We start from the raw sequence: 23,184 nt of genomic DNA on the forward strand, positions 1-23,184 counted from the left end.
TGAGATTATGAAGCGTTCTTCCCTGTTTCTTTTTAGCAGTGCCATCCTCGCTGTATGCTGCAGCCTCACCTGGGGCTGCCTCTGCATTCTCTGTTCTGTTGCTCTGAGTTCTGCCTTTTCATTTTCCAGAACAAAACCTGGTACATCCTTCCCTGCCACCATTTCTGGGCTCGTTCTTCTTGTTCATTTTTCATATATTACATTCTTTGTCCGTTCGTGGTGTTTTGGGGAAGATTAATTTTGGTGCTTGGCTGATTCTCTTGGGTTTCCCAGGCATATAATCATGTTATAGGTAAATGATCATCTGCATCTGTTTCTCTAACCTTTCTACCCTGGGCAGTTCAATACAGTTTTTAAAGCTGTTATCATGCCCGCATCTAGGAAAGATGATAGTGGCCCTTGTTGGGGGTGGGGAGGCCATAGCCTGCACTCATGCCTTACAGCAACTTTCTGGGTTCCAGGCACATGCTGATCAAGAAGCTCAACGAGCTGAGGGACAGTGAGCCCGAGCTGGCGCAGCTGCTGGTGGATCAGGTGAGAGGAGCCCAGCTGCCCTCAGGAGGGCCTCAGAGCAAGGCCGTTCCTTAGAGGGAACCCCACCTTAGAAAGGAAAAGCTCTCCTGGCTGCTCTCTGAGTTGGAGCTGGCTCAGGCCCCTCCCTCCTAACAAGCCCCCTTTTCAGATATACGATAACGCCATGATCACCGCGGGGCTCACCGACGACCCCAGGCCCATGGTGGGCCGCCTGACGGAGCTCCTCACCCGGGCCCTGGACAGGTGCTGACAGCAGGACCCCACGCCACAGTCATAAGCACCACCTTCTCTGGCTTTATTTATCCAAATTAAAAGGCGTTTCTTAGTCTACATATAAAAGCTTTGTTCAGATTCTGGGAAGGGCGGATGCTCCGGTGATAGAACAGCATGAGGAGATGGGGGAGTGGGGGGAGGAGGGCAGGCCACGCTGCTTTCCAAGGACCCGAGGTGAGGAGGCGGCAGCCCGTACCAGGTCACTGGCTCTTCTGGGAGCAGTGAGGGGCCCAGGCCCGTGGAGCTGCTCGTGTCAGACTCTCCGCAGCAGCACCTCCACTGGGTAGTGGTCGCTGATGGCTTTGGCCTGCGGGGCGGGCAGCAGTGTGGTCACGGCCCAGCGCACCCCACAGCCACCACCCCTGGCCTGTGCTGCGCCCACTGCGGTTGGGAAGAGGAGGATTCTCCCATCTCAGGACTCAGGAATGGAAGCCCCAGATGGAGTTTGATCGGGTACAGGGTGGGGACGTACCAGCTGGTCGCTCAGTCCATACGCGGCTTGGAAATCAAAAGGAGCAGCCGAGCCAGGAACGACGGAGTGCTGGAGCAGAGTGCCTGATACCACGATCCTGCAATGTGTCAGGGCCTGCGGGGTGAGGCTTCCCTTGCGCCTCACTGTCGTGGTTCCGAAACGCAAACCCTGCATCCCACAGATGGGTTCTCTCCCTGAGCTCGTTTTTCCCTCCGATGAAAGGCTCCCCAGCACCTTCGTGCACCATTAGCTGAGAAACTGGTGGGGTCAGCGGGCCCGTCGCCCTCTCTCATACCAGACATGACACTCCCCCACAAGGAGACAGCATCTGTCCATCAGGCCATCGTGGCTGGGGGGCTGCAGCCTTCTTCCAGCTCAGACTCGGGTCGGCCTCAACCTGAGCTCGCCACTCTGTCAGAACCACCGTGATAGGGCAGGTTTCTGCCTTACCTTGTATCCCTAAACGTGCTTTTATAAAAACTAAGACATTTTATTCCCTTTTGTTGACTACATCAGCTCGAGCACAGGAGGGCGAGTGTCCGGGCAGAAGGCAGGCTGTCAAGTGGCTCTTGGGGTTGGGACTGTGAACCAAGGGGCCGTCCACCCGGCTGCACCCAGGCCTGCTCACCTGTCGTAGGCACAGTGCGTGGCTGAGACCGTGGTATCTGCGGAGTCAGGGATCAGCCAGTGGAAGGCCGGGTCAGTCCGTAGGCGGATGGACGCCCACTGGGAGGGGGTCACATAGCTGCAGCCAGCGTTGAAGTCACCCATAAACATGATGCCCTGCCGGAGACAGCAGCCCTGTCAGCCTGGAGGGGCCTCACCCCTACCTCCCTCTGCCCAGGATCAGGGGGCCTTACCTCTACGTCCCACTTCTCCAGCACATCCAGGTAGACATCATAGAGGGCATCAATCTCAGCCACCGCATCCAGTGGGGCTGAGTGCAGGGGCACGATGGCAAAGTCCCTAACCGCTGTAGGGAGACAGGGCACTGAGGACACGTGTTGAGATCTCAGGGGCTGGGGGCTGCTCTCCAACGGCGTTAATACGGGAAGGGGCTCAGAGGCACAGTGGGCTCAGAGGGTCGTTTCCCGGGTAACTGCAGTGCCAGCACCCAAAGGGGTGCACAGGGCAGGGACAGGTGGGGCCACGCCGCACAGGAGCAGGACGGAGCACTGACATGTGAACGGGGAGGAAAATCTGACGATGGCCGGTTCTCGGCTGAAAGTGTCATTCCCGCATGGCTCGCAGCCGTCATCAAAGTAGTAGCTGTCCAGCAGGGTCACCTGGTCGGGTCTGCGGGCAGCAGGGGAAGGAAGTGAGTAGGGAGACCCTTCTCCAGGGTGCCCCAGGGCCCTGAGCCCCCGCAGCTTCTTAAGGTAGAGGGAGCTGCCCTCCCTGTGGGAGTAGGGGGGAGGGTGGGGGTGCAGACTAAGTCCTGGCAGACTCTACCCAGCCCATGGCATCCCCAGTCTCTGTGCCCCAGGCCGTGAAGATTGAGCGCCTGGGGCACCCGCCCCCCTCCACCCGTGGCCACTGCCCAACAGGCCACCTGAGGCCTCACCTGTACAGGAAGAGGTAGCGCTCCTTGTAGCTGTTGCGGCCCAGTGGTTTACTGACCACAAACTGATAGGTGTCCACTGTGTCCCTAGATTGCAGAGATAAAATATCCTGGTTGGGGGCCCCCCAAAAGCTGTGCCCCCAGAATGGCTGTCCCCCTTCCCCAGAGACCCACTTCTTTGTCGCCTGTTGATTGAGTTCGTCCAGCAGTTTCCCCACGGCCATCAGGTGGCTGTCGCGGACCTCCTGGACCAGGGCGATGTCGTAGCGGCGCAGGATCTGCAGGTTGGGTGAGGGTGCGTGAGCCAGGGCCAGAGCCCCTGCCCCTGGGGAAGTCCAGCCCTGGGACAACATGGCCTTGGGATGGGACAGTGGTCGCTGAGACCAGATGCTGATGACCATCTGGCCCAGCAGCCTGTGGCCTCCCATGGGGCTGGCCTGTCTGTGGCTCCAGCTACCTGCCCAGCTGGCTTAGCACCCCCACCCCCCCGGCACCAGCCATCTGGGTCTGACCTGCACAATGTATTTGGAAAGGGTGGCATTGGACATCTTGGTCTCCCCAAAAGTCTGAATGTTGAAAGCTGCTATCCGCAGGCACAGGGCCACCTGCAGCAGGCCAGCCAGGGCAAGCAGCACCCCCGTCAGCCTCGTGACCCGCATCCTGGGGGGGGAAAGATGGCCCCTGTGGGCCCCAGTTCTTTGGGCAACAAATGCAGAGGTGGTGGAGACAACCTCCCGCCACCCCCACCCACCTCCGGAGCCTGGCTTAGGTATGTCAGTCCCTCCCAGGCTATGCTGGAACCCGAGCACCTCCATGTCCAGAGGCTGCAGCTGAACCTTTGGCACAGGGGCCCCTGGTGCCTCGCTCTCCCACCATGAGCCAGCCCCAGGCAGGAGGCCAGGCTGGCCCAGCACAGTTGCAGTTCCTGCTGACCCCACACCCCCACCCAGGGCTTCCTCCCACAGACACACCTGACTCGGCTTCCCTGACAGTGACAGTGGCTCGCCAGGAAGCTGCACTCCAGGCTCTCTGGTATCAAAGCCTTCCTCTGCTGCCCCGAGAGGAAAAAATAACACCAAAGGAGGCGTGTGGAAAAACAGGTGGCCCTGGCTCCTGCTTGGGGCTGTTTTTCCCACCCGGGTTTTAAGCAGCTAAGTGACCTTTCCTGGGCAGGCACGTGGGCACCTGGTCTCACCTTGAGCACAGGGAGCCCTGGCGCCACCTGTGTGCCTCCCATGCAGGGGGGTTGCTGCAGGGACCGTCCACCAGCAAGGACACAAGTCTTGCTGTGAAAGCAGCACCTGGTGACCCAACGTGCACTGTTTTTACACATCTAGTATCAGGCAAAGGCCCTACGTCCTTCACCCAGGTCATCAGCTCTTCTCTGCACACACACCTCCCCCTCAGAACCACTGCCGGGTGCCCGGGTCTTTCCCAGGGTCCTTCAGCCACCCAGCCCCTCCCCAGACTCCTGCCTCCTGGCACCTTGGCCACAGGGTGTGTGCACAGCAGCAACTTAGGAAGAGGCTGGGGGCCTGGGATGAGCAGCACAGGGGGCAGGCTGCACACCCCCTGCAAGCTCTGGGCAAGGCCAAGGGAGCCTGCTGGAGGTGTAGCAGAGGTTGCCTGTTCAAGCCTGGCGTCCGGCCTGACTCCAAGTGGCTGGGTCCCAAGAACCTGCCAGGGAGGACAGTGGCCTGAGGCACACACCAGACCCCCAGCTCCTTTGACCTTCCCCTGTGGGTGCCTCCTGCCCTGTGTGGAGAATTACCGCAGACTGGGTGCCTTAAGACACAGGCCCCCCTCAGGCCTGCAGTCAGCTTGGGCAGGCCGTACCCCTGGAGGCCATAGGGGGAGGCGGCTGGAGGGGCCCCTTCCAGCCTCTGCCTCCCCCTCGGACCCACCATTACCCAGCTCACCTCCTACCCCCAGACCCTTACTTAATCACAACCACAAAGGCTTTTTTTGCTACATCAAGTAACCTTCACAGGTTCTGCAGACAAGGTCACAGGTGGCTTTTGGGTGTCCATCACCACCCATCACACCATAAGAGGAGCTCTTGAGCTGCCAGGACCCCCATCCTAGCTCGGGCCTCGTTGCCCTGAGGAAGGGCCCCAGGGGACAGCATGGTGGGGGGTGGAGGGGCGGTAGGGAGAGCCTGTCTGGGCATCTAAGCCATTTTAAGCCTCCTCTTCATTTAGAAAATGGGGATGACCTTCCCTGCCTTCCCTTAGGTTTAAAGGTCAGTTGATAAAATAGTGGGCCCCAGTGCTTTGGGCTACAAATGCAGAGGTGGTGGAGACAAGCTGTGTAACAAGCCACCCCCACACATGCACATCTGCAGGTGGGCACAATGGTGCCTGTGTGTCTCACCTGGGGCCCACTGGTGGGCCCACACCTGCCTGGGGCATGCTCTCCTAACCTTACAGAAGCTGGAAGCTCCCTGGTGGGGGTGGAGTGGGGAGGGGAGGGGCAGAAATGCACGCTGGCTGAGGCCTGGGCCGGGAACTGGCACTCCTGCCCCATCCCACCCGGCCAAGCCACTGGGATTGGGAGTAAGTGCTACGTGGAGCTGAAGAGAAAAGGAAGGGGTGACTGTCGAAGGCTAGGCTACTTTGTTTGCCTCATCTTTTCATCATCTCTGCCAAGCAAAGCACTTTTCCAGTAGAGGAATACCTTCTAGTTCAAATTATTCTTGTCTGTGTCTCAGCTAAGATAACTGGATTGAGATGGTGCATGGGTCACAGGTGTGCATATGTACGTACCAAGTGGATGGGAAGCCAGACCTTTAAAGCCCAGGGACCCCAGGGACCTGCAGTGAGGACATGGCAGTGGGCACTGGGAGTGGGGAGACAGGGGCAGGGAACTCAGCCTGTGGCATTTCTGAGTCGTATCCACAGGGGAATGGCCACTGACAGCCAATGGTGAAAGCCAGGAAAGCTATTTCTAAACCACGCATGTGGACTTGCCAGCTATGCTCTGATAAATGGAACCTGTATAGAAGGAGGGTGGGGGGGGTAGGGTTCACTGAAGCCAGAGCCAGGGTCCTGTAAGCATGGCACCAGGGACAGGCAGCCTGGGCAGGGACATGGGTAGCACCAGCAGATGTGCCACGACACTCAAACTGAGCTCCCCACGGCCACAAGGGCCGAAGTGGTGCCCGCTGCATAGCAGCATCCATGTGGTACCCAGGGCGCTGTGCTGGGCTCACGGGGGCTGTGGGAGATTTTAATTCGGAGGAACCACCGTGATGCTTGGTATCTTTGAACACAGTACAAACCACCAGCTTGAGGCAGTTCACGGCTCCCACATCACATCTCACAACGTTCCTTTCCGTGGCACCCGGTCTTTGCAAAGCTGGGTGTTTGATGGTTGCTGAAAAAGCAATTCACGATTTTCCGTGTGAAAACTGATGTGGGGCAGGAAGTGAGGTGGCGGTGCCCGACTGGCTTCAGCATGGGAGAAGCCACAGAGCCTCAGTGTGCACAGTCCGCCAGTGAGAGGCCGCGGCTAGGGACTGAAGGGAACACTTTTCAATTTATATGTCTTCAAACGTCTACTAAGTTGCTGGGACAAATACTTTGTACTTACCTATTTAGTAAGTGGAGCCATTAGGTATTTCTTTTGACCTTGTGGTGCCATGCCCTGAGAAAGGTCGGCTCTAATATAACCACTCTCTGAGATGGCACAGGATGCATCTCACTGCTGTGACATGCCTTCTTTTCTGGCCTCCATCGTTGATAACTGACCCAAATATCACCAAGAAGTCACTGATGAGAAGAATAATTGCAATGGATGAAACATATCAATGATGTTTAAATACAGGAGTTCATAGTATATAAAGAACATCAGCACTTAACCTTTGGAGGATGCTAGGGAACCAACTGGCAAATCAAAGAATGAAGCACTTACCCCGCCTTTCCTAGGCACATGGTCGGGTGGGGACACACAGTTGTGAGTCTCTTCCCGTAGGAGCTTCCCAGCTATGCAGGAAGGAGTGTGAATCTCGTGAGTGTCGCCGCAGTGCGGCCGTGAGGACTGCGTGTCTGGGCGCTGATCTCTCACCACACTGTGTGCTTCCTGATCAAAGAACACAAAAACACTTCAATTTTTGCCAAAACAGTCTTGAATCTGATCAAATTTCTGTCCCTGGATACCAATTTAGAGCAAACATAGGGGACAGAGGCCTATCACTATGACACAGTTGGCAACAGCAGATTAGGAGACTACAGGACAGAGGACACGTCTCTTCAATACATAAATGACAGGAAAAGAGTTTTAGGGGAGAGGAGGAAATGGATTAGAAAGAAACTTGAGATATATCAATAAATGCAAAGAGTAGATCTTATTTAGATTCTGTAAAACAAAAAAACATTTACAAGGCAAATTAAAACGCTGGTCTGGTTGTAATTAATGGAATTAAGATTTTAGATTTGATAATGGCATTGTAGTATGCTTTTAGCAGTCTGTATTTTAGAGTTACATAGTAAAATATTTTGAGGTGAAATGATATGACACCTGAGATTTGCTTCAAAATACGGCCGTGAAGCTTGGTGGTGGGTGCTAGGAGGTTCGTTATATTCTTGTACATGCTGTATTTTCCATGATTCATTTTAAAAATTCTATAAATCAAAAAAATTTGCAAGCCACAAAACTGAATATACTGCAATACCCAAAAATGAGGTAACAAAAAGTTATATAAAAAGTCAAACCACTACACTACATATAAGCATATTTTAAAGGTCCTCCTGAGCCTCTAAAAGGATCATCATGAGAAGCCGAGCAGGACTTGGCAGCGGAGAGATGCCCGTCAGAAGCAGAAGTGGCGGCAAGGCGGGGAGAGAGTCCAGGTCAGAGGAAGGAAAAAGGACGGGATTTGGTGGCTACCTGGGTATGGAGGGTAGGAAAGACATTTTCAGAGATGATGGACTGACAGTCAGCAGCCACCGGCCCTGTGGCCCCAGGAGCGCCGCGGTTTCTCACAGCTTGGAGCACCCCCGGGCATCGCAGCACCCTGGGCTTCCCCCACCTTAGTAAATGCCCTTTGCCTCTCCAGGGCTCCGACCTGAGGGCCTCCCTGACCCCAGTCCCCTCAGCCACTTCCAGGGCACAGCAAGTCAGTCCCAGCCCAGAACCTGCCCTAATTCTGCCCCCGCCTCACCCTTGGATGCTTTAAAAGGCCCCAGGTGCCTCCCTGCCTCCAGAAACCACCCCCCCCATCCAAGTCCCCACAGCACCCAGAACTATCTTTTAAATATGTGATCAGATCAGTACTTCCCTGCCTGAAACCTGTCAACAGTTTCTCATTGTGCTTAAGATAAAATCCAATGCTGAGCATGACCTCTGAGATTCTAGCTGACGGCTGCCGCTCTGCCAGGGGGGCTGGGACCTTCTTGTTCTGGTTTCGACTTAAATGTCACTGCTTCAGGACGGGCTTCCCCCCACACCCAGTCCCTCGCCACCAACGTGATCCCAGTCCAGGTCTCCACTGTACCTATTGCTCCCTCAGTCTCAGCGCGCTTACACTTGTTTACGGCCTGCTCCTCAAGCAGAAGGGTGCAGCAGAGCCCACATTTACGCTGTTGATGCAGACAAGCCCCTGGGATGCAGAAGGATGTGATGTCTACCGGCTGGACATGGCTGGATCGAGGCTGCCCTCCCAGCCCCCACCCCTCAAGGTCAGCTGGCCTCCTGGCCAATGAGAGGAGCACGCGCCCCTGTTCTGGAGTACAGAGGACACTGTGGGCAGCCAGGCTTGAGCAGGACAGGAGCTTGACCCCTGCTGTGGCCCAGGCCCCATGCAGGAACCTGGACTCCTTCCTTCCCCGGGAGGTGCGTTCACAGAGCCCACAGACAGAGCACTTGAGAGGACAAAGTCTTTTACTCTTTACGTTCAGGGGAAGGGCCGTTTTCTTTGCCGTGACGTTGCTAATTCGTGTCATATGACCCAAGCAAGTTAGCAGTCCCACTCAACTCAGCCAGCTGCCCTTGGCCTGTAAACCAGCCCCAGCTCGCTATCCCTTATGAATTTATTTCTGTTCATTATAAAGAAGCTATTAGCCCAGGATGGAAAATTTCTCAGAACAACATGTAACTGAATTGCAGAGGTTAGAAACAGTTGCACGGTCATACTGGTCGGCAAATCTGGCCTGTGCTTCTTCCCTCGTGGTTTGTGCCCGTGTCCCTCACCGTGATGGGGTCACTGCATCTGAGCCCCACGCTGCACAAGTCCTGAACCGCAGCATCTGCCTCCCCTCGGCTGGCCCAGCCCCCCTGTTCCCCAACACCACTTCTCTACATTCTGCTTTTAGGACAGAAGCAAATGAAAAGAAGCTTATTTAAGAAGGGGTTTTCTACGGTGCATGTTGGAGAAGGTAGCACACTTTTAGCATGAACCCAAGAGAACAAATGAGAGCTTATGTTCCTACTGGTGAACCTGAGGCCCTGACGATTTGTTTAGGGTCACAAAACTCCACCCACTGGGGCAGGAAAATGGACTCCTCATGAGCTAGTATCATTTCCCACAAGAGTGCAACGAAAAGTATTCTCCAAACTCCCCAACTCCAAAACCACCTCTGTCTCTCCTAAACACAAAGAGGCTCCCCAGAAGGACCCCTCACCATCTGAGCTGGGGACCCCACAGAAGGGGTGAGAAGGGCCCTGAGGGTCAGGGAAGAGGAAGCTCACCCACCAAGCACAGCTGAAGTGGAGTTTACAGAGATTTTTACAGAGACAGAGAGATGGTTCTCTCTCTCAGTGTGCCTAGGGATTTTTGACTGAATGCCAGGCATTATGCCTGGAAAAACAGCAAAGGGTCTGGTTATTTCCCTCCCAAGAGGGTTTCCTCTCTCCATTGTCAGGGAGCAGAGAGCAGGTCACCACAGTCCAGCCAGGGCTCCGCAGCCCCCGAAAAAGACTAGTCTGACAATGGCTTGCCTCTCTATATGCTCCTCCAAGGGTTCCAACCAAGAGCCTGGGGTATTTGTTAGGACTTTCCTCCTAGACGGGTCCTGTACTCTTTCCTAGCACCATGAAACTGCTGAAAACTCTGCCTTGCTATTTGGCCACCTTCTGCTTTGCGTCTTAGTATTTTGCCCAAGGCATTAAACAGCCAATGCCTTGAGAGGAAAAACAGTGCCAAGCGTTGGTCTTATTTCTCTGCACCTCCTTTCTCTCGGGGACCTCAGCCCCTCAAGTCCTGCTGCTTCAGCAATCCCGACATCCAGTTTTGGCCTCTCTGGCTCTACAAGGTTGCCTGAGGCTTCTCTGGCTGACCTGCCTCTTGGTAGCCACCCTCTGCCCAGCTTCCCAATCTCCTGCCCAAGCCCGTGCCCAAGGGAGAAGTCCAGTGCAGAAAGCTGGGCCCACCTCACTGGGCCTCCCTGAGGCTTGCAGCTACCTCAGTGGCTTTTTAGTCCTCAGGTAGATACTTTCTGAATTGTTGTCCACAATAGGTTAGTCTGCAACAAGCTCGTCCATCATGGCAGGGGCAAAATCTGTTTGCATTACCTGGAATGAGTCACTAGGAGGTGGAGTCGGAGAGATCATGGATCGAGAACCAGTCAAACTGGTCAGCTAGTGGCCATTTCCTGGCCATAAAATGTCTGAAGGTGTGTGTCAGACAACAAGAGAAAGCCGAAGGAACCCAGTCGTCCCTTTCTGCCAACCATGGGTCAGTCTTCTGGGATGGAAGACCTCCATACCCTCATCTGAACTCTAGGATCAGAGCTGGTGTCCTCCTTGACCCTAGTCCTAAAATGGGAAACGGACAGTACCAGGAAAATGGCAGCTTCCCCTAGAGGACCTGAGTGTCTGTCCCCAACTCAGGCCTACCACCTAGCTCCTGGGAAAGGCACCTCAGGGCTTGACGGAGGCTCTGCCTTTTGACCGGATGGGCAGGCCTGGGTTCTGACATGAACTGCATGTAACACTCATGCTTCATGCCCACGACTGGCCAGGGGCTCATCTTCTGATGCCAGAGTTTATTTCACACTGACAGTTTAGACCACATACCCCAGCAGCTCCTGCCTCAGGGTCTTCACACTGCCCCTCTACCACAGAGCCCTGCCCCTGGATAATCACACACATGGCCCCTCCCTTCACTCAAGTATCAGCCCGGATTCCACCTTATCCTAGCCTTCCACTTAAATTATCCTGTTCTGGCCCGCTACTCTCTATCCCCTTTGTCCTGACCACTAAGCACCATCTACAGTATACTTAGGGCCAGTCTCATCTCACTAGATGTCATCTTCACAAGAGCTGGGGCCCCTTTACCAGCACTCGGAACAAAGCCTGACCCAAAGCTCATGCTCACTGAGTGTTTGCTGAATGAATGAATGATCAGAGAGGAGCCTCCTTACACAGAGAAACAGCATCAGACATTCTCCAGCCTCTTCAACTGCTCTGCTTGTCCCATTTAAGTGTTCGGATCTCCCATGAGCAGACTCAGTCCTCTCTGAGGAACGAGTGAAGGGACAGGCTTACCTGTGGGGCTAGTCCTGGCCGAGTGTTGGGCTCCACAGCATCCACACCCCACGGAATAAGGGTACAGCCAAGGATGACAGCGTATGGTGGGGCAGTTCTCCGTGGGCTGAGGAGTCTGTCAGAGCAGTGTTCAGATACAGCCACTCTGAGAAAGGAGAGCGCTCAGAACACCCTGGAGAAATATCCCAGGAGCAAGGCTGAAGGCTGCCATATAATCCTCTCAGGAGGACTCTCCACCCCCTTTCATCCTTTGAGCACCCCCAAATCTCAGGGGCTGCATCCTCACCCCACCATGAGAACTAATGAGCTGTAGTGTCCCTATAACTTAATTCTGCTCATTGGCAGGACATGTACTTTCACTGGAGACCCTATGTGGGCCCAGCTGTGTGCAAAACCATGTCACAGTGAAAGGCTCATAGCTGGACACATCCTCCCCCAGCACCCCAGCTTTCTCCCTAGCAGGGTCTTACAGGACAGATGCTCCGTTTGGCCTGCCATAAGTAAAACTTGCTGTTTAAGGTCCTGCTCTCAGGCTGGAGTCAGGGGTGAAAGAGAGGGGGTTCCCTCCATTCCCTCCCCAGCAGCCATGTGGGGCTCTCCAGAGGGCCTGCCTGTGCCCTGAATGTGGGCAGATTCAGGGCACCCCTCCATGGGCCAACCCAAGATCTGGGGTACTGCCCCAGGGGGTGGCCTGAGGCATCCAGTATCCCAGGTCAGGGAACAGGAGATGCCCAGGAGTTAGGCAGGAAAGGCAGCGCAGAGACCTCTACTGCCACAAGACTCTCAGCTGTGAACTCTCGGGAGCAGCATCTGTTCTGAAGGCTGACAACAGGGGCCGGCCCAGCCCATCTGTGTCACCCCACTTCCATGCCTGCCCAGCAAACATGCCCACTCACCTTGCAAGGCTCCTAGGACCTCCTCACCAGCACAGAAGTATTGCTGCCAGGCGGGGTTAGTTGTGTCCCTCCAGTAGTATGGGGGTGGACGGCAGGGTGGCAGTGCTGCCCTGGCCAGCCCCCTGCCCCGCTGAGGCCATGGGTGGCACCCGAGGGCCTGAGGCATCCTGGGAGGCGAAGGCATGCATCCAGCTCAGTGAAGCCAGAGTGACCACAGATGGGTGCCCATGTCAGGCCTGTTCCCTGCCGTACAACAGGGACTGCTGGGGAGAGGGAGGGCTGGGGCGGGCCCAGTGAGGCAGGGTAGGGGCTCTGTGTGTCCCCCCCTCCCCCAGAGTTCATGGGCTGCTCCTCTCCCCACCCCAGTTCCTCTTCACCTGAGCACAGACACTGATCTTCAGAGGTGCCTTAGCCAGCTGAGCACCAGCAGCCCCGAGGCGTGGTGTTGGAAAAACCGGAACACGCTTCATCACTTCTCCCGGCCTGCACCACCTTGCTTGTTTCCGTTCACACAGCGACTAGTGAATGAAAGAAGAGAAAAGGGAACGTTAATAACGTCAGTCGGCTCTTGACATGCTGTTTGACTTGCTTATTCATGTGCTCATCAGGACAGAGAAGCAGGGGTTCTAAACAACTCAAAGTGGGCGAGCTGTGGGAAGTGATGGTCTCCATAGTACAGGGCAGGGACTGGCAAGAGAGGGGCCACAGATAGCCCTGCGGTGCACTGGCTTCCGGCGTGGAGGAGTTTGCAGGTGGCAGCACAGGCAGGGGGAACTCAAACGGGACCCACAGCCTCCGGGAGAAGGACACAGAGTTCAAGGTTCAGGGAGTCCATGGTGGCGAGAAACATGGGACAGGGTACTAGCGAGAGGGAGAGCCTCCTAATCCACCGGGCACTGGGAAGGACACTGAGAAGGGCATTACACTTAGCAATGGGCTAAATTAGGCACAGCTCAGGGCAGTGAATGAACTAAAAGGCAACAAAAGAGACCCCTAAAGAACACACAGGCTGAGGCAGAGTACATAAGGAAAGGGTGTGGCTGCAGCCCATCAGAAAGTGACATTCATTGGTTGTCCTAGGCCAAGGGTAGCCTCTGAGAACTGCCTCCTAGAGTGCCAACAAAATCAGCTAGGAAGCTGTCTCCACAGAGGGCTGGAAAGTTACTGGGAAATGAGCTGGTGTGCTGGCTGGCTTAAATGGGGAGCCACCTGGAAGGAGCATGAGCTGTTAAACTCCAAGAAAGTTGTCAATGGCAGTGTTGCTGAATTTACAATCAAAATCTACCTTAGAGGGAGCCACTGAAACTCTCAGGCTGAGTGAGCTCCCCTGTGTGTCCCACATGCCAGCCCAGTATCAAAGAAAGAAGAATAAGCAAAACACACCAGAAACAGGATGAGAAGCCCTTTTCTCCTCCAGTGTCCCTCCAGTGTCCTCTACTGGCACAGATTACAATGGGCTAGATGACATGAGATAATCATGAGAAAAATAAATCAATAGAAACTGACCTAGAAATGACAGAGATAAAGGAACCTGCAGATAAGGACACTATAACAGCTATTGTAATATTTTTGTTTTTGTTTTTTATTTTAGTTTATCTCTTTATTGTTACACTTCTTAGTGTCTGCTGTTTACTATTTTTAAATTTTTACATACTTTTTATATAAGAAAACAAACAATATACTTAGAACCACCAACAATGGGTATTTTAGTTAGCTTAACCATAGGCATATTTAAATAAAGTATCCATATAATCATTGTAAAGCCTGTATTTGCATAGTAAGTTTCATAAACCAATTTAAAATTAAGGCAGCAAGGAAAAAATCTACATATTCGGATAGCAAAGTTCTTGAATTCTAAGTATGTAACGTGCTTCATAAATTCAAGAAGGCAGAGGAAAAGAGGAGTATGAAGAATGGAGAAATAGACGATATAAAAAAGACCCAACCAGAACTTCCAAAGATAATAAATACAATATTTGAAATTAAAAGTCCTCTGGATTGGATAAAAATCAGACAGACACTGTAAAAGATCAATGAATCTGAAGACAGCAATAGAAACTATCTTTAAAAAGACACAGACAGGACAGGCAATGGTGGCTCAGTGGCAGAATTCCCACCTGCCATGCCAGAGAGCGGGGTTCGATTCCTGGTGCCTGCCCATGCAAAAAAAAAAAAAAAAAAAAAGACAGACAATGTAGGCAGCAGAAAACCTTAGCCAACCCTAGGTATACCTAACAGTTAGTTCTGGAGGACCTCTTTTGTTGCTCAGATGTAGCCTCACTCTCTCTAAGCCCAACTCTACAAGTGAAATCATTGCCCTCTCCCCTACACGGGATGTGACATCCAGGGGTGAAAGTCTCCCTGGCAGCGTGGGAGATGCTCCCAGGGATGAATGTGGCTCTGGCACCATGGGATCAGTAATTCCATTCTGACCAAAAGGGGGAAAGAAATGTAACTAATAAAGTATCAGTGGCAGAGAGAGTTCAAATAGAGTCAAGAGGCTACACTAAAGGTTGCTCTTACACAAGCTCAGTTAGACCTTACTACCTATCATAACCTGCCAAACCCCAACCAGGACCATTCCAGCCAATCCTAAAGAACACCTAGGGCAACATATAAGATCCCACAAGGGTTCCAGGCACTAGAGTAACTTTCCAGAAACCTAAAAATCCCAGATGGGTCCCTGGACCAGATAAGTCCTAGAACCTAGAGGGCCCAGCCTCCCCAGAACATCAGATAGTTCCATCTTTTGTTAATTTTTGAATAAACAAAATTTCCAAAATATGATGAAAACTATAAATTTGCAAACCTTAGAAGGTCAATAAAACCCAAGAAGAGATCTAAAGAAAACCACACCAAGGCACACCATCATCAAGATGCAGAAAACCAATGCTAAAGAGAGAATCTTTAAGCAGCCATACAAAAGGATATATTGTGAAAAGTGAAATAAAGATAAAAACAACAAGATACTTTGTTGCAAGCCAGAAGACAATATAGTGACACCGTTTAAAGTGGAGTGACAAGAGGACTGTGTGGATATGGCAGAAAAGCTGTTCCAGGAAACAGTCCCTCCACCCAAACAACTCTTCAACTCTCAGGAACCGTCTGAATCAACTACTTTGGAGCTCTGGAATCTCAAGGGACATTGTGGAGCAACCAGACAAAAGCAAGAGCAAGAGGCTGTAAGTTGTGGTAAATACCAGAGATTTTTACCTGGTGTAGCAGGTACCACCCTCCCACCCCCCATGTGGCACAGCAGTGAGGACTGCATTCTGGGCTCCTGGCACAGCTTGCCAGTGTCAGATGGGCTACAAGGAGCCTGTTCTCCATAACCTAGGGGAGTGTGCCCCAATCACTGATCGCTGTTAAAGTTTATCAAAGCTGTCAGAATGTAATATGATGGGTTGACTTTTAACAATGGGGGATTTATTAGTTTACAAATTTACAGTTCTAAGGCCATGAAAATGTCCAAATTAAGGCATCAAGAGGGAGACATCTTCTCTGAAGAAAGGCTGCTGGCATCCAAGTTTCCCCTGTTAACTAGCAAAGCACACGGTCAGCATCTGCAGGTCCTTTGCTCCTGGGTTCCACTGCTTTCAGCTTCTGGTTTCAGTGGCTCTCTCAGCTCCTTTGAGGGCTTTTCTCTAAGCTTCTCCGGGTGTCTCTCTGAGCTCTTTCCAAATACCTCTGCCTTTTATCCTTTCATAAAGGACTCCAGTAAAGGATTAAGACCCACCTTAAATTGGGTGGGTCACATTTCAATTGAGACAACCTAATTATAGGGTCCCACCCACAACAGGTCTGTCCCACAGGAATGGATCAAAAGAACGGCCTTTTCTGGGGTACATAACAGCTTCAAATAAGCACATATACCCAGAAGATCTGAAAGCAGGGAGACAGACATTTGCACACCGATGTTCATAGCATCATTATTCACAATTGTCAAAAGATGGAAACCACCCAATGTCCATCAACAGATGAACAAGTAAACAAAATGTGGTATATACAAATGATGGAATAATATTCAGCAGTAAGAAGCAATGAAGTCCTGACGCACACAACAGCATAGTTGAGCCTTAGGGACATTATGTTAACTGAAATAAGTCAGATACAAAAGGACAGACATTGTTAGGATCTCAATCATATGAGCTAATTATAATATGTAAACTCAGAAACATAAAATATAGAATATCGGTTACCAGGATATAGAAAGCAGCTAGAGAATGGGGAGTGGTTGTTTACTATGTGCAGAATTTTTAACTAGGTCAAACTTAAATGTTTGGAAATGGATGTAAGTGATGGCATCACGTTATTGTGAGTATAATTACCAGAGCTGAATTGTGGGCAAATGTGGTGGAAAGGGGAAGTTTAGGGGCATGTATGTCACCATAAGGAAAGCTGGAGGTTAATACATGGGAATGTATAACACAGTGAATCTTATGGTAGGCAATGATTGTGATTACTGTATAAAAATAAAAAAATTATTTCACGAACTAGAACAAATGTATGACACTACTACAAGGAGTTAATAATAGAGGGGTATATTGAAAAAGGTAACTATTGCAAACTATGGACTATATCTAGACATTGTTTCATCAACAGTAACAAATATGCCACGCCAATATTAGGGGTCAATAATAAGGGGGATAAGGGATTTGGGGTGTTACAGGCTTTCTCTTTATTATTTCTTTTTCCGAAATAATGAAATTTTTCTGATTGAGAAAAACCCTAGAATGAGCTGAGACCTAGCATCAAGGGATTGAGAAAACCTTCTCGACCAAAAGGGGGAAGAGGGAAATGAGACAAAGTGTCAATGGCTGAGAGATTCCAAACAGAGTCGAGAGGTTATCCTGTCGATATCATCTTGTTATTCAAGATGTAATGGAGAGGCTGGAGGGAACTGCCTGAAAATGTAGAGCTGTGTTCCAGTAGCCATGTTTCTTGAGGATGATTGAATAATGATACAGCTGTCACAATGTGACTGTGTGATTGTGAAAACCTTGTGTCCGGTGCTCCTTTTATCTACATTGTCAACAAAGGAGTACAACATATGGAATAAAAATAAATAATAGGGGGAACAAATGCTAAAATAAATTTAGTTTAAATGCTAGTGATCAATGAAAGCGAGGGGTAAGGAGTATGGTAGTTATAATCTTTTTTTTTTCTTTCCTGTGTTCGTTTTATTTCTTTTTCTATTGTCTTTTTTTTTTTTTAATTAACGGGAAAAAAAAAGAAATTAACCCAACATTTAGAAATCATACCATTCTACATATGCAATCAGTAATTCTTAACATCATCACATAGATGCATGTTCATTGTTTCTTAGTACATTTGCATCGGTTTAGAAGAACTAGCAACACAACAGAAAAAGATATAGAATCTTAATATAGAGAAAAGAAATAAAAGTAGTAATAATAGTAAAAAAAAAAAACGAACAAACAAACAAACTAAACCTATAGCTCAGATGCAGCTTCATTCAGTGTTTTAACATGATTACTTTACAATTAGGTATTATTGTGCTGTCCATTTTTGAGTTATTGTATCTAGTCCTGTTGCACACTCTGTATCTCTTCAGCTCCAATTACCCATTATCTTACCCTGTTTCTACCTCCTGCTGGACTCTGTTACCAATGACATATTCCAAGTTTATTCTCGAATGTCCGTTCACATCAGTGGGACCATACAGTATTTGTCCTTTTAGTTTTTGGCTGGACTCACTCAGCATAATGTTCTCTAGGTCCATCCATGTTATTACATGCTTCATAAGTTTATCCTGTCTTAAAGCTGCATAATATTCCATCATATGTATATACCACAGTTTGTTTAGCCATTCTTCTGTTGATGGACATTTTGGCTGTTTCCATCTCTTTGCAACTGTAAATAACGCTGCTATAAACATTGGTGTGCAAATGTTCGTTTGTGTCTTTGCCCTTAAGTCCTTTGAGTAGATACCCAGCAATGGTATTGCTGGGTCGTATAGTAATTCTATATTCAGCTTTTTGAGGAACCGCCAAACTGCCTTCCACAGTGGCTGCACCATTTGACATTCCCACCAACAGTGGATAAGTGTGCCTCTTCCTCCGCATCCTCTCCAGCACTTGTCATTTTCTGTTTTGTTGATAATGGCCATTCTGGTGGGTGTGAGATGATATCTCATTGTGGTTTTGATTTGCATTTCTCTAATGGCCAGGGACATTGAGCATCTCTTCATGTGCCTCTTGGCCATCCGTATTTCCTCTTCTGGTAGGTGTCTGTTCAAGTCTTTTTCCCATTTTGTAATTGGGTTGGCTGTCTTTTTGTTGTTGAGTTGAACAATCTCTTTATAAATTCTGGATCCTAGACCTTTATCTGATATGTCATTTCCAAATATTATCTCTCATTGTGTAGGCTGTCTTTCTACTTTCTTGATGAAGTTCTTTGATGCACAAAAGTGTTTAATTTTGAGGAGCTCCCATTTATTTATTTCCTTCTTCAGTGCTCTTGCTTTAGGTTTAGGTCCATAAAACCGCCTCCAATTGTGAGTTTCGTAAGATATCTCTTACGAAATAAGATATTGTTTTATGGTCTTAACCTAACGTTTAGATCTTTGATCCATTCTGAATTAACTTTTGTATAGGGTGTGAGAGATGGGTCTTCTTTCATTCTTTTGCATATGGATATCCAGTTCTCTAGGCACCATTTATTGAAGAGACTGTTCTGTCCCAGGTGAGTTGGCTTGACTGCCTTATCAAAGATCAAATGTCCATAGATGAGAGGGTCTATATCTGAGCACTCTATTCGATTCCATTGGTCGATATATCTATCTTTATGCCAATACCATGCTGTTTTGACCACTGTGGCTTCATAATATGCCTTAAAGTCAGGCAGTGCAAGACCTCCAGCTTCGTTTTTTTTCCTCAAGATGTTTTTAGCAATTCGGGGCACCCTGCCCTTCCAGATAAATTTGCTTATTGGTTTTTCTATTTCTGAAAAATAAGTTGTTGGGATTTTGATTGGTATTGCATTGAATCTGTAGATCAATTTAGGTAGGATTGACATCTTAACTATATTTAGTCTTCCAATCCATGAACACGGTATGCCCTTCCATCTATTAAGGTCTTCTGTGATTTCTTTTAGCAGTTTTTTGTCGTTTTCTTTACATAGGATTTTTGTCTCTTTAGTTAAATTTATTCCTAGGTATTTTATTCTTTTAGTTGCAATTGTAAATGGGATTCGTTTCTTGCTTTCCCCCTTGGCTTATTCATTACTAGTGTATAGAAATGCTACAGATTTTTGAATGTTGATCTTGTAACCTGCTACTTTGCTGTACTCATTTATTAGCTCTAGTAATTTTGTTGTGGATTTTTCCGGGTTTTCGACGTACAGTATCATATCGTCTGCAAACAGTGATAGTTTTACTTCTTCCTTTCCAATTTTGATGCCTTGTATTTCTTTTTCTTGTCTAATTGCTCTGGCTAGAACCTCCAACACAATGTTGAATAATAGTGGTGATAGTGGACATCCTTGTCTTGTTCCTGACCTTAGGGGGAAAGTTTTCAATTTTTCCCCATTGAGAATGATATTAGCTGTGGGTTTTTCATATATTCCCTCTATCATTTTAAGGAAGTTCCCTTGTATTCCTATCTTTTGAAGTGTTTTCAACAGGAAAGGATGTTGAATCTTGTCAAATGCCTTCTCTGCATCAATTGAAATGATCATGTGATTTTTCGATATGGTGTATTACATTAATTGATTTTCTTATGTTGAACCATCCTTGCATACCTGGGATGAATCCTACTTGGTCATGATGTATAATTCTTTTAATGTGTTGTTGGATACGATTTGCTAGAATTTTATTGAGGATTTTTGCATCTATATTCATTAGAGAGATCGGTCTGTAGTTTTCTTTTTTTGTAATATCTTTGCCTGGTTTTGGTATGAGGGTGATGTTGGCTTCATAAAATGAATTAGGTAGTTTTCCCTCCACTTCAATTTTTTTGAAGAGTTTGAGGAGAGTTGGTACTAATTCTTTCTGGAATGTTTGATAGAATTCACATGTGAAGCCGTCTGGTCCTGGACTTTTCTTTTTAGGAAGCTTTTGAATGACTAATTCAATTTCTTTACTTGTGATTGGTTTGTTGAGGTCATCTATTTCTTCTTGAGTCAAAGTTGGTTGTTCATGTCTTTCCAGGAACCCGTCCATTTCATCTAAATTGTTGTATTTATTAGCGTAAAGTTGTTCATAGTATCCTGTTATTACCTCCTTTATTTCTATAAGGTCAGTAGTTATGTCTCCTCTTCCATTTCTGATCTTATTTATTTGGATCCTCTCTCTTCTTCTTTTTGTCAATCTTGCTAAAGGCCCATCAATCTTATTGATTTTCTCAGAGAACCAACTTCTGGTCTTACTGATTTTCTCTGTTGTTTTCATGTTTTCAATTTCATTTATTTGTGCTCTAATCTTTGTTATTTCTTTCCTTTTGCTTTCTTTGGGATTAGTTTGCTGTTCTTTCTCCAGCTCTTCCAAGTGGACAGTTAATTCCTGCATTTTTGCCTTTTCTTCTTTTCTGATAAAGGCATTTAGGTCAATAAATTTCCCTCTTAGCACTGCCTTTGCTGAGTCCCATAAGTTTTGATATGTTGTGTTTTCATTTTCCTTCGCCTCTAGGTATTTACTAATTTCTTCTTTGACCCACTTGTTGTTTTAGAGTGTGTTGTTGAGCCTCCATGTATTTGTGAATTTTCTGGCACTCCACCTATTATTGATTTCCAATTTCATTCCTTTATGATCCGAGAAAGTGTTGTGTATGATTTCAATCTTTTTAAATTTGTTAAGACTTGCTTTGTGACCCAGCATATGGTCTATCTTTGAGAATGATCCATGAGCAATTCAGAAAAAGGTGTCTCCTGCTGTTGTGGGGTGTGATGTCCTATAAATGTCTGTTAAATCTAGCTCATTTATTGTAATATTCAAATTCTCTGTTTCTTTATTGATCCTCTGTCTAGATGTTTTGTCCAGTGATGACAGTGGTGAATTGAAGTCTCCAACTATTATGGTATATGTGTCTATTTCCCTTTTCAGTGTTTGCAGTGTATTCCTCACGTATTTTGGGGCATTGTGGTTCGGTGCGTAAATATTTATGATTGTTATGTCTTCTTGTTTAATTGTTCCTTTTGTTAGTATATAGTGTCCTTCTTTGTCTCTTTTAACTGTTTTACATTTGAAGTCTAATTTGTTGGATATTAGTATAGCCACTCCTGCTCTGTTCTGGTTGTTATTTGCATGAAATATCTTTTCCCAACCTTTCACTTTCAACCTATGTTTATCTTTGGGTCTAAGATGTGTTTCCTGTAGACAGCATATAGAAGGTCCTGTTTTTTTAATCCATTCTGCCAGTCTATGTCTTTTGATTGGGGAATTCAGTCCATTAACATTTAGTGTTATTACTGTTTGGATAATATTTTCCTCTACCATTTTGCCTTTTGTATTATATATATCATATCTGACTTTCCTTCTTTCTACACTCTTCTCCATACCTCTCTCTTCTGTCTTTTCGTATCTGACTCTAGTGCTCCCTTTAGTATTTCTTGCAGAGCTGGTCTCTTGGTCACAAATTCTCAGTGACTTTTTGTCTGAGAATGTTTTAATTTCTCCCTCATTTTTGAAGGACAATTTTGCTGGATATAGGAGTCTTGGTTGGCAGTTTTTCTCTTTTAGTAACTTAAATATATCATCCCACTGTCTTCTAGCTTCCATGGTTTCTGCTGAGAAATCTACACATAGTCTTATTGGGTTTCCCTTGTATGTGATGGATTGCTTCTCTCTCGCTGCTTTCAAGATCCTCTCTTTCTCTTTGACCTCTGACATTCTAACTAGTAAGTGTCTTGGAGAACGCCTATTTGGGTCTAATCTCTTTGGGGTGCGCTGCACTTCTTGGATCTGTAATTTTAGATCTTTCATAAGAGTTGGGAAATTTTCAGTGATAATTTCTTCCATTAGTTTTTCTCCTCCTTTTCCCTTCTCTTCTCCTTCTGGGACACCCACAACACATATATTTGTGCGGTTCATATTGTCCTTGAGTTCCCTGATACCCTGTTCAAATTTTTCCATTCTTTTCCCGATAGTTTCTGTTTCTGTTTGGAATTCAGATGTTCCATCCTCCAAATCACTAATTCTATCTTCTGTCTCTTTAAATGTATCATTGTAGGTATCATTGTTTTTTCCATCTTTTCTACTTTATCCTTCACTTCCATAAGCTCTGTGATTTGTTTTTTCAGTTTTTCTATTTCTTCCTTTTGATCAGCCCATGTCTTCTTGATGTCCTCCCTCAATTTATCAATTTCATTTTTGAAGAGGTTTTCCATTTCTGTTCGTATATTCAGCATTAGTTGTTTCAGCTCCTGTATCTCATTTGAACTATTGGTTTGTTTCTTTGACTGGGCCATATTTTCAATTTTCTGAGCGTGATCCGTTATCTTCTGCTGGCGTCTGGGCATTTAGTCAGATTTCCCTGGGTGTTGGACCCCACAGGTTGAAAGATTTTTCTGTGAAATCTCTGGGTTCTGTTTTTCTTAGCCTGCCCAGTAGGTGGCGATCGTGGCACATGTTTGTCTACGGGTTCCACCAGTAAAAGTTGCTGTGGGTCCTTTAACTTTGGAAAACTCTCGCCATGGAGGAGGTTCGGCAGCCGAAGCGGCTTGGAAGAGTGCCAGCCGGCCCGGGGGTCCGAACGCGGGGAGGGTCACCGGCCGCCGCAGCCCGAGAGAGCGCCCGACCGAATTTCCTTGTCGGCCCGGGGCGCCAAGCGTGGCGGGAGGGCGCCAGCTGCCGCAGCCCGGGAGAGTGCACTGTTCCCAGCCGGACTGGGGAGTCATGTGTTTGTAAGGGACCCCCCCCGGTCACCGTTCTCCGCGGTCTGGGGATTTCCAACCCAACTCTCTCAGTTGGTCTGGGGGGCCTCGCGTGGTGGCGGCGCCAGCCGCCG

At 48.4% G+C, this 23,184-nt stretch overlaps 2 protein-coding genes across 4 annotated transcripts in view; one reads left to right on the plus strand and one right to left on the minus strand.

The window, feature by feature from the left end:
* The window catches only part of TRAP1 (TNF receptor associated protein 1), a 58,020-nt gene extending 57,114 nt beyond the window's left edge, over nt 1-906 (plus strand). For both annotated transcript variants that reach the window (XM_077141974.1, XM_077141975.1), the window contains 2 exons: nt 462-534; nt 683-906. In XM_077141974.1, coding sequence (XP_076998089.1) covers nt 462-534; nt 683-784 — 175 coding nt within the window. In that variant the 3' untranslated portion in view covers nt 785-906. The remainder of the gene's footprint in view (nt 1-461; nt 535-682) is intronic.
* On the minus strand, nt 809-3,969 carry DNASE1 (deoxyribonuclease 1). Of its 2 annotated transcripts, none has more exons than XM_077141977.1 (9): nt 3,812-3,969; nt 3,353-3,500; nt 3,015-3,118; nt 2,844-2,927; nt 2,460-2,575; nt 2,140-2,252; nt 1,908-2,062; nt 1,280-1,376; nt 809-1,114 (listed from the first exon to the last, which is right to left on the minus strand). In XM_077141977.1, the coding sequence occupies exons 2-9, from the start codon at nt 3,497-3,499 to the stop codon at nt 1,061-1,063; spliced, it is 870 nt and encodes a 289-aa protein (XP_076998092.1). In that variant the 5' UTR covers nt 3,500; nt 3,812-3,969; the 3' UTR covers nt 809-1,060. The 2 variants fall into 2 exon arrangements, with proteins under 2 accessions (XP_076998092.1, XP_076998091.1); XM_077141976.1 differs by having other exon boundaries at nt 3,353-3,521; nt 3,812-3,967.
* Nucleotides 3,970-23,184: the final 19,215 nt, after the last annotated feature.

Source organism: Tamandua tetradactyla, chromosome 23, assembly GCF_023851605.1.
Source record: "Tamandua tetradactyla isolate mTamTet1 chromosome 23, mTamTet1.pri, whole genome shotgun sequence".
NCBI lineage: Eukaryota > Metazoa > Chordata > Mammalia > Pilosa > Myrmecophagidae > Tamandua > Tamandua tetradactyla.

Excerpts from the sequence above, each read along its gene's own strand:
- DNASE1 (XM_077141977.1), bottom strand. The coding sequence starts at position 3,499 with ATGCGGGTCACGAGGCTGACGGGGGTGCTGCTTGCCCTGGCTGGCCTG. Across the intron at positions 3,119-3,352 it reads TTTCCAAATACATTGTGCAG|ATCCTGCGCCGCTACGACAT; the intron begins GTCAGACCCAGA and ends CCCAACCTGCAG. Across the intron at positions 2,928-3,014 it reads AATCAACAGGCGACAAAGAA|GGACACAGTGGACACCTATC; the intron begins GTGGGTCTCTGG and ends TCTGCAATCTAG.